At 39.8% G+C, this 13,928-nt stretch overlaps 1 protein-coding gene across 5 annotated transcripts in view; it reads left to right on the forward strand.

The window, feature by feature from the left end:
• Window positions 1-13,325, forward strand: part of LRRC28 (leucine rich repeat containing 28) — a 182,614-nt gene extending 169,289 nt beyond the window's left edge. For all 5 annotated transcript variants that reach the window (XM_047862309.1, XM_047862308.1, XM_047862312.1 and 2 more), the window contains one exon: window positions 13,013-13,325. In XM_047862309.1, the coding sequence (XP_047718265.1) occupies window positions 13,013-13,085 (73 nt within the window). In that variant the 3' untranslated portion in view covers window positions 13,086-13,325. The remainder of the gene's footprint in view (window positions 1-13,012) is intronic.
• The last annotated feature ends 603 nt before the right edge of the window (window positions 13,326-13,928 follow it).

Here is a 13,928-nt window from a genome sequence, read left to right on the forward strand (position 1 = left end):
ATGTTCTTTGTAGAATGTACTAACCTCCTTTTCCTAACTATAGAGTTTATTGCTTAGCTCAGAATTTCTCCCTTAAAACTGTCACATCCCTGGTGCCACAGCTTAGGAATTTTAAAGGATCAAACCAGCACAAATCCATTCTTAAGGCAGTAGATTTGGTGTACTTGTAACAACTTAGATCATTAATGCAACAAGCAGATACAATATGTTGTTAGAATCTCCCACAAGTCATAAATCCACACAGTTGGATTTTTTGTAGCACAACTATGGCACCTCCAGGTTACCCACCCCACCCTTGAGCATCATAAGGAGTTAATAATGATCAGTGGGCATTATGCTTCAGTAAGTAAAAAACAACAAAACAACAACAAAACACATTTTTATGGAGTTGGATTTTTTTGCTTACAGCCTTTATTTTTAAAAATCCAGCGGCATGAAATGTATTGTTTCTATGAATGATTTTCATGTAGCATAATTATTTGTTTTTAAAGTCAGGAGAGTTAAGTTTAGTTAGCTGATCCTCAAAACTCCACTTATCATACTTAAGATCATTTTGTGTCTGAGTTTCATTTCAATTGTGATTTATATACATGTATACATGCTGGTGTGTGTGTGAAGCAAATTATCTGAAGTAGGGTTCTAACCAACTTTAATTTTTTTTTAGTTAAGGTAATACAAAGTATCCAATGACTTAAAATTTATATAGTTTCCTGAATTAAGAAAATCTCGAAAGTGATGCTTGCCTTTCATTTTCATATGAGTGTAATTTGCAAAGCAGAAGGTTTTGATTTTGATGGAGTCAAATTTATCCATTTTAATTTTATAATTAGTGCTTTTTAGGTCCTAAGAAATGTTTACCTACCCCAGGGTCATAAGGATGTTCTCTTTTCCATTGATCTGTGTCCGTCTCTCAGTCAATGCCAAACTGTGTTGATTCTGTAGTTATATATTAGCACTTAATATCAGATAAAGTGATACTTCTACTTTGTTATTCTTTTTCAAAATTCTGTTAATTCTTCTAGGGCCTCTGCATTTCCATATAAATTTTAGAAAAAGCTTATCTTTGTCTCAAAAAAAAAACAAAACCCTTGTGCTGGATTTTGAAAAGAATTGCATTCAATCTATAGATCAACTTGGAGAGAATTAACATCTTTGCGATGTTGAGTCTTCCGGTGTGTGAATCCTGTGTCTTTCCATTTTTTTAAGTAGTCTTTTATTTCTTTCATCAATATTTAATAACTTGCAGCATAGAAGTCCTTAAATGTTTTGTTAAATTTATACGCAAGTGTCCCACTTTCTTTATGTGACTATAAATGATATTATACTTTTAAATTCCACTTTCCATGTGTTCATTGTTAGTATGTGGAAATGTGATTCATTTTTGTATTTCAGTCTTATGTGCCTGCAGCATTGCTGAACTTGCTTAAAGTTCTAGGAGTACATTTTGTAGATGCTTTGGTGTTTTCTCTGTAGACAATCATGTCATCTGAAAGTAGAAATAGTTTTATTTCTCCACGTTCCATTCTCTATGCCTTTTATTTCTTTTTCTTGCCTTACTGCAGTGGTTAAAACTTCAAGTACTGTGTTGATTAAGGTGTTGAAAGTACACATCCCTTATAGAGTATGAAGTTAGCAGTAGGTTTTTTGTAGATTCTAATTATCAGATTGAGAAAGATCCCCTCTGTTCCTTTTTGCTGAGGCTTTTTATCATTAGTGGAGATTTTTCAAATGCTTTTTTTTCTGAGTCCATTGATATCATACAATTTTTTTTTCATTCACCTGCTGACATGATCGATGAAATTGATTTTCAAATATTAAACCAACCTTACATACCCAGAATAACCCTCACCTGACAATGGTGTATAGCTCTTTTTATACTTTTCTGTATTAGTTTAATACTTTGTTGAAGATTTTTCTATCTGTATTCATGAGAGAGATGGTCTATAGTTTTCTGGTTTTAAACTCTCTGGCTTTAGAGTCAGAGTAATTACTGGCCTTATAAAATGAGTTGGGAAGTGTTCTTCCTTTTCTGTTTTTCTGCAAGAGACTGTAAAAATTCCTCTTAGCTCTTCTTTAAATGTTTGATAGAATTCTCCAGTGAAATTGTCTGGACCTGGAGATGTCTTTTCTTTTTTTAATTACGAAGTCAATTTTTAATAGTTACAGTCCTTTTCAGGTTGGCTATTTCATCTTGGTTGAGTGTTGGTAGTTTGTAGTTTTCAAGGAATCCATCTACTCTCAGCTTATTCTCATCTTTTTAATGGCTTCAGGATTTGTACTGATAACACCTGTTTCATTTCTTATATTAAGAGAGCCTTCTGTCTATCTTTGTTAGTCTTGCTAAAGATGTATCAATTTTATTGATCTTCTTAATCCTAGTGAAATTGTTGATTTCACTGATTTATTATTGCTTCATTCTGCTTGCTTTGGGTTTACTTTGCCTTTGGGGGATGGGATTGGAGTAGAAGCTCAGATCATTGATTTGAGAACTTTCCTTTTTAACATAAGCATTATGTACCATACATTTCTCTCTCAGCACTGCTTTCCCATGCCTCAAAATTTTTGATATGTTGTCTTTTCATTTTCATTCAGTTCATGTAAGTTTCTATTTGAGATTGCCTCTTTAACCCATGGGAAAGTAGTCATTTGACCCATAGGTCAAGGAAGGTCAAAGAACTGTGTTCTTTTATATCCACATTTGGAAATCTTCCTGTTGTCTTTCCGTTATGGATTTCTAATTTGATTCCATTTGGATAGAGAACATGCTCTGTGATTTTTACTTACTTTAGATTGTTCTTCATAAATTGTTCTTTTTTTAGGATTTTTATTTTATTTTTTTAATATGAAATTTATTGTCAAATTGGTTTCTATACAACCCAGTGCTCATCCCAACAGGTGCCCTCCTCAATGCCCATCACCCACCCTCCTCTCCCTCCCACCCCCCATCAACCCTCAGTTTATTCTCAGTTTTTAAGAGTCTCTTATGGTTTGGCTCCCTCCCTCTCTAACCTTTTTTTTTTTTTTTCCTTCCCCTCCCCCATGGTTTTCTGTTAAGTTTCTCAGGATCCACATATGAGTGAAAACATATGGTATCTGTCTTTTTCTGTATGACTTATTTCACTTAGCATAACACTCTCCAGTTCCATCCACGTTGCTACAAAAGGCCACATTTCATTGTTTCTCATTGCCACGTAATATTCGATTGTGTACATAAACCACAATTTCTTCATTCATCAGTTGATGGACATTTAGGCTCTTTCCATAATTTGACTGTTGTTGAAAGTGCTGCTGTAAACATTGGGGTACAAGTGCCCCTACGCATCAGCACTCCTGTATCCCTTGGGTAAATTCCTAGCAGTGCTATTGCTGGGTCATAGGGTAGATCTATTTTTAATTTTTTGAGGAACCTCCACACTGTCTTCCAGAGCGGCTGCACCAGTTTGCATTCCCACCAACAGTGCAAGAGGGTTCCCGTTTCTCCACATCCTCACCAGCATCTATAGTCTCCTGATTTGTTCATTTTAGCCACTCTGACTGGCGTGAGGTGATAATGTGGTTTTGATTTGTATTTCCCTGATGAGGAGTGACGTTGAGCATCTTTTCATGTGCCTGTTGGCCATCTGGATGTCTTCTTTAGACAAGTGTCTATTCATGTTTTCTGCCCATTTCTTCACTGGATTATTTGTTTTTCGGGTGTGGAGTTTGGTGAGTTCTTTACAGAATTTGGATACTAGCCCTTTGTCCGATATATCATTTGCAAATATCTTTTCCCATTCCATCGGTTGCCTTTTAGTTTTGTTGATTGTTTCCTTTGCAGTGCAGAAGCTTTTTATCTTCATGAGGTCCCAATAGTTCATTTTTGCTTTTAATTCCCTTGCCTTTGGAGATGTGTCAAGTAAGAAATTGCTGCGGCTGAGGTCAGAGAGGTTTTTTCCTGCTTTCTCCTCTAGGGTTTTGATGGTTTCCTGTCTCGCATTCAGGTCCTTTTTCCATTTTGAGTTTATTTTTGTGAATGGTGTAAGAAAGAGGTCTAGTTTCATTCTTCTGCATGTTGCTGTCCAGTTCTCCCTGAACCATTTGTTAAAAAGACTGTCTTTTTTCCATTGGATACTCTTTCCTGCTTTGTCAAAGATTAGTTGGCCATACTTTTGTGGGTCCAATTCTGGAGCCTCTATTCTATTCCATTGGTCTGTGTGTCTGTTTTTGTGCCAATACCATGCTGTCTTGATGACTGCAGCTTTGTGGTAGAGGCTAAAGTCTGGGATTGTGATGCCTCCTACTTGGTCTTCTTCTTCTTCAATATTACTTTGGCTATTCAGGGTCTTTTGTGGTTCCATACAAATTTTAGGATTGCTTGTTCTAGCTTCGAGAAGAATGCTGGTGCAATTTTGATTGGGATTGCATTGAATGCGTAGATAGCTTTGGGTAGTATTGACGTTTTAACAATATTTATTCTTCCAATCCATGAGCACAGAATGTTTTTCCATTTCTTTATATCTTCCTCAATAAATTGTTCTTCATTCTATGACTTCCTGATGGAAGCTCAGGTTATTGATTTTAGAGCTTTCTTCTTTTCTAATACATGTGTTTAGTGTGCTGTGAGCTTCCCTTTAATACTGCTTCTGCTGCTTCCCACAACTTTTTGATAAGTTGTATTTCATTTTCACTCAGTTCAAAATATTTTTTTAGGTTTATTTATTTTGAGAGAGAGCGCATGTGAGCAAGCAGAGGAGGGGCAGAGAGAGGGAGAGAGAATTCTGACATGGGTCTCAAACCCAGAAGCCATAACCTGAGCCAAAATCAAGAGTCACACGTTTAACCTACTGAGCCACCCATGCTCCCCACTACAAAATATTTTAATTTCTTTAGAGACCTGTTCTTCCACCCATGTATTATTTAGAATTTAATTTTTAAAATTTCAAATATTTGGGGATTTTCCATCTGTCTTTCTGTTACTGATTTCTAGTTTAATTTCCAGTTGTGGTCTGAGACCAAAGTTTGTTTGATTTCTCTTCCTTTAAATTTTTTTATGGTGCAGTTTTATGTCCTAGAATGTGGTTTGTCTTGAATAATATTACACATGAGCTTGAGATGAGTGTGTATGAATGTGTATTTTTCTGTTGTTGGATGGAGTATCTGTAAGTGTCAATTAGGTCCAGTTGATTAATGATAACTAACAACTGTATTCTTTCTGATGTTCTGTTTTCTGGATCTATCAACTACTTAAAGAGCTCTAATAGTGGATTTGTCTGTTTCTTACACTTCTGTCATTTTGTGCCTTACATGTTTTGATGCTCTGTTATTAGGTTCATACACATTTTACATTGTTATGTCTTTTTGGAGAATTAACACCTGTATCATGATGTCATGCCCCTCCTTATGTCTGACACTTTTCTTTGTCCTGAATTGAAGTCCACGTCATCTGAAATTGATATAGGTATTAACATGCTTTATCTTTTCCCATCTCTTTACCCTTAACCTGTCTGCCTCTGTATGTTTAAAGTGGGTTTTTTGTACACATTATATATTTGGGCCTAGTTTTTTCATCTGCTTATAGAGTCTCTTTTAATTGGTATATTTAGGTGATTTAAATTGAAAGTGATTATTGATTTAGTTAGATTAATATCTACTGTGTTTATAATTATTTTCTATTTTTTACATTCTTATTTCCTTTCCTCCCTCTTTTTCTGCCTGCTCTGGTTTTAATTGAGCATTTTACATGATTCTATTTTATCTCCTCTATTAGCATACCCATTATAGTCCTTTTTCAAAATGTGTATGGTTTCCTTAGAGTTTACAATATGTATTTTTTTCACTAATTTAAGTCCATCTTCAAATGACTCTATATTACTCAATGTGTAATAAAGGTGTCTTGTGACAGAATATCCCACATTCCTCCCTGTCATCCCTTACAGAATTGCTGCCCTTCGGGTCAACATCCATCTGTTGTAGTCACACACTACATTGCTACCCTCATTACTTTAAGCAAGTTATACTTTAGTTCAATTGAAAATTAGAAAACTATTTTACTTTACCTTTATTCATGCCTTCTCCAGCAGCCTTCCTGTTTTTATTTAGATCTGAGTTCTGTTGTTTTCCTCCTGGCAATGAATTTTCCTCAGTTATCAGTTTGTCTGAAAAAATCTTTATTCTCCTTTACTTTTGAAGGATAATTTTACTGGGTATAGAATTCTAAGTCAGTGATTTTTTCTTCTTTGAGCACACTAAATATTTTCCTCCGCTCTTTTCTTGCTTGCATGCTTTCTAATATGTCCACTGTAGTTCATATGCTTGTTCTTCTATAGGTAAGAATCTTTTCCCACTCTGGCTCTTTTGAAAATTTTCTTATTCTTTTTTTCTAGTTTGAGTATGACATGCCTGTGTGTCTTTTGGGGGTTGTTTTGTTCTGTTTTTGATATTTATCCTGCTTGGTGCTCTTACACTACTGGATCTGTTACTAATTTTGTAAACTTCTTAACCATTATCACTTCAAATATTTCTTTACCTTTCTCTCCTTGTCCTTCTGGTATTCTAATTATGCATATGTTGCACCTTTAGAAATTGTCCCACAGATTTTAGATTTTCTTTTCTATTTTTTAAAATTCTCTGAAAATTCCAACATCTTTGTCATATCTGGCTCTGGTTCTGATGTTCTGTTTGTCTCTTCAACATGTACTTTTTCTTGCCTTATGTCTTCTAATTTTTTGTCAGACATATTGTATTAGGTAAAAAAGAACTGAGGTAAGTAGGCATTTAGCGTGAGATTTTATGTTAATCTGGCTGGGAGTTGGGCTGTGTCTAATATTTGCTATGGTTGTAGGCATCAGAGGCTTCAAATTCAAATTCCTAGTTTGCTTGTTTTAGTCTCCTAACTTGACATTGGACTTCCCTGTGTACTCTTTTTTTTTTTTTTTTTTAAGTTTTTTATTTATTTTTTGGGACAGAGAGAGACAGAGCATGAACGGGGGAGGGGCAGAGAGAGAGGGAGACACAGAATTGGAAACAGGCTCCAGGCTCCGAGCCATCAGCCCAGAGCCCGACGCGGGGCTCGAACTCACGGACCGCAAGATCGTGACCTGGCTGAAGTCGGACGCTTAACCGACTGCGCCACCCAGGCGCCCCTTCCCTGTGTACTCTTAAGAGAGTCAGCATCTTGCAGCTGTTTTATCTGTAATCCACTGTTCTTTTTAATTTTTTTTTTTTTTTATTTATTTGAGAGAGCAAGTACGATTCAGGGAGAGGGGCAGAGGGAGAGAGCAAGAATCTCAAGCAGGCTCCACACTGAGCATGGAGCTCAGCTCTGACACAGGGCTCAATCCCACGACCCTGGGATCATGACCTGAGCTGAAGTCAAGAGTCAGATGCTCAACCAACTAAGCCACCCAGGGCCCCTATTCTTATGCTGGAAACCAGTTACTCTGGTGGTATGGTGTGAGAGAGGAAAGTGTTCTGAAATTTTATGATTATATCTAAGTATTATAGTGGGCCTGTATTTCTAGGCTATGACTTTAACAAGTTTTTCTTATGTCTCATAGCTTGTTTTTTCCAGTGAGGTGGTATGGGCAGGCTAGAGGGGGCTGGAATGGCAACAGTGCCCTTCCCAAGCTAGGATAAAGTTCTGGTAAACTCTTTTCCTCTGGAAAGCAGTCCTTTGTTCTCGACAATGTTCTGGGTGTGACACATGAAAACTACTTCTTTCCTGCTCTTGACTGAGTTACAAGGGGATTTTTTTTTTTAATTTTTACTATGACAGCCTATAGAATTTCTGTAGGTAAAACCCAAGAATATGTGTGACAATCCTAAGATTGCAGCCCCAGCATTATATGATTCTCAGGCTAGCCTGCGCTCAGCCTCCAGAAGTTCTAATGTCTTCTGTCCAGGCGAGCAAATCCAGGTGTGACTCTCCAGATTCATCCATCTCTCCAGACTCTGAGGTTGCTCTTTACCCTACACCCTCAGTCCCCTGGTGGCCAGAAGAAAAGTTGTTGGTTTTCAGTTTATTCAGCTTGTTCTTGTATGCCTAGGAGTGACGACTTCTAGGCTACTTACCAGAGATGAAACTACATGTGTCCTCTGTACATTACAGTTATTTTCAAATTTGTTGAGGTGTGTTTTATAGTTAAGGATACTGTCTATACATGGACATTTGGTGGTGGAAGGGGAGAGTATTCTGTTTTTGGGTGGAATGTTCTATATACCTCAATTAGATTCTTTGGTCAGTTGAGTTGTTTGGTTTTTCTGTACTTTTGCTGATTGTCTGCCTAGTAGCTCTGTCATTTGCTGAAAGCAAGATGGTGAAGTATCCCCTCTAATTGTGGATTTGTCTATTTCTCCTTTCAGTGCTGTTATTTTTAAGACTAATGAGATGATTCACATATCATACAATTTGCCTGTTTAAAGTGTACAGTTCAGTGTGGATTTTACTATATTCATGGATATGTGCAGCTAGCACCACAGTCAGTTTTAGAACATTTTTCTTATCCTACAAGAAACCTTGTACCTTTTGGCTGTCACGTCTGTACTCCCCCATACCCAGCATGAAGCAACCACTTACTTTCTTCCTCTGTAGATTTCTCTGCCCCAGTCCTTTGGCTAGGGGAAACAAGCTTTTCTTGACATTTTTTTTTTTAAACCTATGCCTGTTGGTGGTTCTGGGTTTCTACGAGCATCCTATCTAGCTATATGGGAAGCAGTAAGAAAACCTAGGAAACCCACTGCTGCCATGTTGCCCCTCAAGTCCCAAGGTCCATAGACCGTCTACCTTCAGTCTATCTTTTAGAGTCTTCCTATGCTTGTTTGTTGTGTTATGGACAGTTTGTTGTGCTTTAATTGTAAGAGGATGGATCCAGAAGGACTGGACTGTTCTATCTTGGCAGAACCAAAAGTCCCCAACCAAATATATTTTGTCACTAAAATCCAAAGGGACCCACAGGGAGTATCTATTACTTCATAGTGTAGTTTCAGATGTAAGTCTTCTGAAACTTTACCAATGCAGTAGACACCTGACCTCCTGGAGGATTTCTGTCTCACCTCTAGTACATGTGTCATATTAAGTATCACGTGTGCTTGCTACTTCCAGTTTGTATTCCCCTCATCAATACAAACTGTAATGTCTTGGTGAAAGGAATGCCTTCTGGCGCTCCCACAGGTTTTCAGGAGGTGGCTGAGCAAGGGGCACCACATGGGATTTACTTTAGAGTTCCAGTTTCTGTAAACCTACGATCTCTTCCCTCCAGACTGTGCAGTGGGTTTCCACCCTGTCTCCTTGACTATAGGCATTACTGACTCAGAACTACTTCTTTTTTTTTTTTTTTTTAAGGTTTATTTATTTTTGAGAGAGAGTGCGAGCATGAGTTGGGGCGGGGCAGAGAGAGATGGAGAGAGAGAATCAGAAGCAGGCCCCACCCTGTCAGTGTGGAGCCAATGCAGGGCTGGAACCCATGAACCACGACACCATGACCTGAGCTGAAATCAAGTAGTGACTCAGAACTTTTGTCACCCATTACAGGGGCTCAGGCTAACACGTTAAATCCTGAGGCATATGTGAACACCCTCATTGGCCTGATCCAACCTTAGATTTAGTCCTGCTGGCTGATTTACTTAGAATCCATGTACATGCTTGGTGTCCAGGTTCCTGCTCATAAACTTTGGCAAGATCCTGCAACTTCTTCATGTACGTTTTCTTTCCCAGTAACAGGCCTTGCAATTAATTTTCCGGATCGTGCTGGGATTTGACACCCCTTATGGCCCTAAAGACCATGACCATTGATGGTAGTGGGTCCTGAAGACAATAGGGACTTCCTTTTTAGGTAACTACCCCAGATGAAGTCAGTGCCATATTTTTTATGGAAGGAAATGCTCATTGTCTTAGAAGGTAAAAAAGGCTGTTTCTGATGTGAAGAAATGTTTAGAGATATCAGAGGTTCAAGGTTCTTAGCTTTGTGTCTCTACAGAGGTTTCCATTTCAAGTGTCAGGGTCCTACCCCTTCCCAGCCAGTACCTTTACCTTAAGAGACTCCACATAAATGTACTTGTACCTGGCATGTGACTTTGCAACCTGTACATTCAGGCTTCAGATGTGCCCCTCCTATAGTTTCATGGAATAAGAACTCCTTTAGGACCACTGCAGAAATGTAGATTCTCCCCCTATGCCGTGAGTGGAGACTTCAAGGCACGAAGCTTAATTGGGGGTAGGAATGGAGATGAGGGCCTGTGAGTGATAATCTCTTTAGCAGTCGGAAGAAGCCATCTTGCTCCACAATCTCTGAATTCACTGTGATGCCATAGCAATCAAGGGCCTCAGCCATTGACTTCCCAGTGCCTTACCCTCCCTTGGCAGTCTGTTTAAGTGATACTTTGAGTACTCATGATGTCAAACCATACTGCACTTTAGCAGTACCCCATTTTTCCCTAGCAAGAACGCCCTACATGCACTTACCAACTCAATTCCAGAATTCCACCTGGATGGACTATTTCCTTACACCCCTCCTTGTAACACTTACTAAATCGGTTGGGGAACTGGCTAGAACACACACATTAGCTGGGATTTTGGAGAGAAGTGAATGGAGAAGGCCTATTTGCAGGAGCTGAAGCAGGGTTCAGAGCACCCAGAAGGATGATAAAGCACCTGGAAACTTAGAACAGTAGGAAGCTTTGCCATCTTATCCTTCGGCCTGAAGGACTAGGGGATCTAGAGGCTGCTGAGAACCAAAGCCAACAGAGGGGCTGCCCAATAGAAGCTCTAGTCAGACAGGTAGATGGAGTGGGGTACAAATACCCAACCTTTCCACAAAAGCAAAAAGGTAACTGGCAAAAATGGTCACAATCAAAATTTTCAGAACTCTGGAAATTAACAAAAGGCTTACATCTGATGATTATTTACTTAAGAAAAGCAACTGATGCTCAGTAAGAACATAGACCTTTGCAATATAATAACCCATCATAACCCTATCTTGTAATTTATAACCTTGAAAATCAAGAATCTGCAATCATAGGTAAAACCAGCATTCTAGCAGCAACTGGAAAGGGGTACAAGGAGCTTCTTCAAAGGTCCAATGCCAGAGCATTGTCACTGTCCTACTTGGTGGTTCACTGATAGACCCCACTTGCCAGGCTATCTTTATTTGATCTCAGAGCCCACCAATGCAAAAAGCCTCTTCTCTGAGAGTGTTTATCAAAAGCTGTCAAACCAATTACAGGCAACTGCTTAACCGTCACAGCTGCCTGAGGCAGTATGGGGCCAATGATAGACTAACCACAAAGTGAAAACGGGAAGTCGAGGGAATAAGGTTTCTGTGGGGGCTTTATTTAAAAAGCACTAACAAATTTCTGGAAGGCTGTATGGCCACATGCATGCATAGGGATGTGAACATGCTCAGGAAAGACCCGGGAAGGCCCTGAGCTCTCCCCTCTGGCTGATTTTGAGGCTCCTTGCAAGCAGGAAGTGAAAGCTGAGGCAGAGTTGGTGCTACCCGGCAGTGATGAAGTGTTACCAGAGCCATACAAGAAGGGGAGCTCTATCCTCCCATCAGCCAAACCTAGCTGGCAGCCAGTTGGTAAGGGAATCCAGGATTGATCCAGAAATATAAGACAAAAGAATCTACAGAGGTGGGTCTAGCTTTGCCTTGGAGGCATTAATCAATGAAGATGAAATGGTAGCAAAGCTTCTTTTGGAAGACTGTCAGAGCCCAGGGGAAAATGAATCAAAAACCCACAGAGAAACAAAATGACCGGTGGTTGCCAGAGACTTGGTGGGGAGCAGGTTGAGGAGGGGGGTGGCTCTCAGCTGCAAATGAAGACAAAGAATTTCCGGAGATAAATATATCATGATTTTGGTGTTAGTTAACTAATTGTTTAGTTTTCAAATCTCATTCAACTGTATACTTAAAACAGGTAAATTTTATTATATGTTAATATACCTCAATTAACTAGGCTTTTTTTTTTTTCAACGTTTATTTTTGGGACAGAGAGAGACCGAGCATGAACGGGGGAGGGGCAGAGAGAGAGGGAGACACAGAATCGGAAACAGGCTCCAGGCTCCGAGCCATCAGCCCAGAGCCTGACGCGGGGCGGGGCTCGAACTCCCGGACCGCGAGATCGTGACCTGGCTGAAGTCGGACCCTTAACCGACTGCACCACCCAGGCGCCCCTAACTAGGCTTTTAAAAAGAAGTAAAGAAAGAAATATTCAACTGCCCTAAATCCTCCTGCTATGCCTCCACTGGCCTAATCTAGTCAAAAACCAGCCATCAGGCAGCTTTGGTGACAAGGTCTGGATATATGACCTTTGTGGGCTACAGAGAAAGGCAAAGCCTGGATTAAAGGGTAGAGACCCAGAAGACAGTCAACACAGGGGATCCTGTGGAAACAACAGTAAATTATTCTCTCCTCACAGGAGGATAGCACTTCTGGTGGGAAAAGCAGGCCTCTCATAGCTGGAGAGGTCCAGAGTGGGTCAGAGGGCTCGTGACTCCGTGTGGAAAGGTGCCGATGGGAGTTTGAGATAGGATTCCTCTGCTTTGTGGGAAGAAGACCCCCAAACTCTCTTACTCAGATTCTGAAATTACCTCTACAAACAATCTGTGTGAATACATTTGTGGGATAAAGTCCTTAAAACCACATTCTTACAAGTTCTTCAATATTAAGCGTTCTAGCTAAATTTGGTGATGTTTTCTGTTACGTGATTTTTAATAACGCATTTCAAATTCTGTTACTGTTTTGTTGGCCCTCAGAAGCGGAATTCAGACCGTAACATGGAAAAAGCTTCTTTTCCCTCAGCTGCTAAGTTGGGGGATATTATGTCATTTGAAAACTGGTAAAAGAATGAGCACGCGCATACCTCACCTGATTCCAGTGCTCAGTTTTAAAAGGAAATTTACATTTCTGTTGTGTACTTTTGGGGGGCCGTGCCTTAATCCTTTACTTTAACCAAGAAAAAGACTGCCTTTCATGGAAAGAATCCTGAGACTTTCATCTGAAACTCACAGTGTTCTCTCCCTTTTTTCCCTTTCCAGGAGGACAACAGTTAGTTTTGTGGCTTACTGCTGCTCCGCCCAGTGTCTGCAGACATTTGACCTACTGAGTTGATAAACACTCGAGAGCCTCAGGAGTTTTGCCAGCTTGACACTGCAGTTGCCTGTGTATCGCACACTGTTTGTATGGCAGAGGGACGGGACGGTCCAGCCTGGCGGAACAGGCCCCTACATCCTGTCCTGTCAAATGCGGGGGACTGCAAGAACTCTCTGGAAATGTCCCGATTGAGCTCAGAGCTGAAATGCCTTCACCCTTCCCCCACCCCAAGTTGGAATAGATCCTCCCCCAAATTAAGGGCCCCTTGTCCTCTGTGTTTTTCTTTTTATGTGAGTATGTCTCATAAGCAAACTATGTAGTGTGATGTGCCTCCCCAAATCCTCAAAGCAAGTTTCAGTTCCCTGAAGAACTCTCTGATTTGATAATACAGCCAGATTAACTTTTGAACACATATACCTTCAAGGATACTTTTAATCTCCTCTCTTTCTTTACCCAGAGGATTATTTCCCCACAGATTATTCTCCCAGGTCTTTACCGGAGTCCAGCAAACTCCAATGGCCTCCAGAATATTGAATATCGGGCGGCGGAGGGGGTGGGGGGCGGGGGGGACTGGGGGTGCTGGGGGTGGAGGGGGAAGTGCCTGAGTTGGCAGCGAAGTTTAGACTTCAGTGAAGGCCCTGCCAGGGTCCCAGCATACACCCTCTGGAAAGTTACAACCCTGTTTATAAGTCTTGCAACACATTAAGAGACTTTCGTGAGGGTTTTTAAACCTAAAAATGTACATCATAAGTGAAATACCCTCATATTTTGAAAGACTATTTAGAGAAAAATGATTTTTGAAATTTTTTATTTCCTAAGAAGTTTTTTGGTTTTTTGGTTTTTTTTAATATGAGAAGAGTC

The sequence above is a fragment of the Prionailurus viverrinus genome, chromosome B3, assembly GCF_022837055.1.
Source record: "Prionailurus viverrinus isolate Anna chromosome B3, UM_Priviv_1.0, whole genome shotgun sequence".
Lineage (NCBI taxonomy): Eukaryota > Metazoa > Chordata > Mammalia > Carnivora > Felidae > Prionailurus > Prionailurus viverrinus.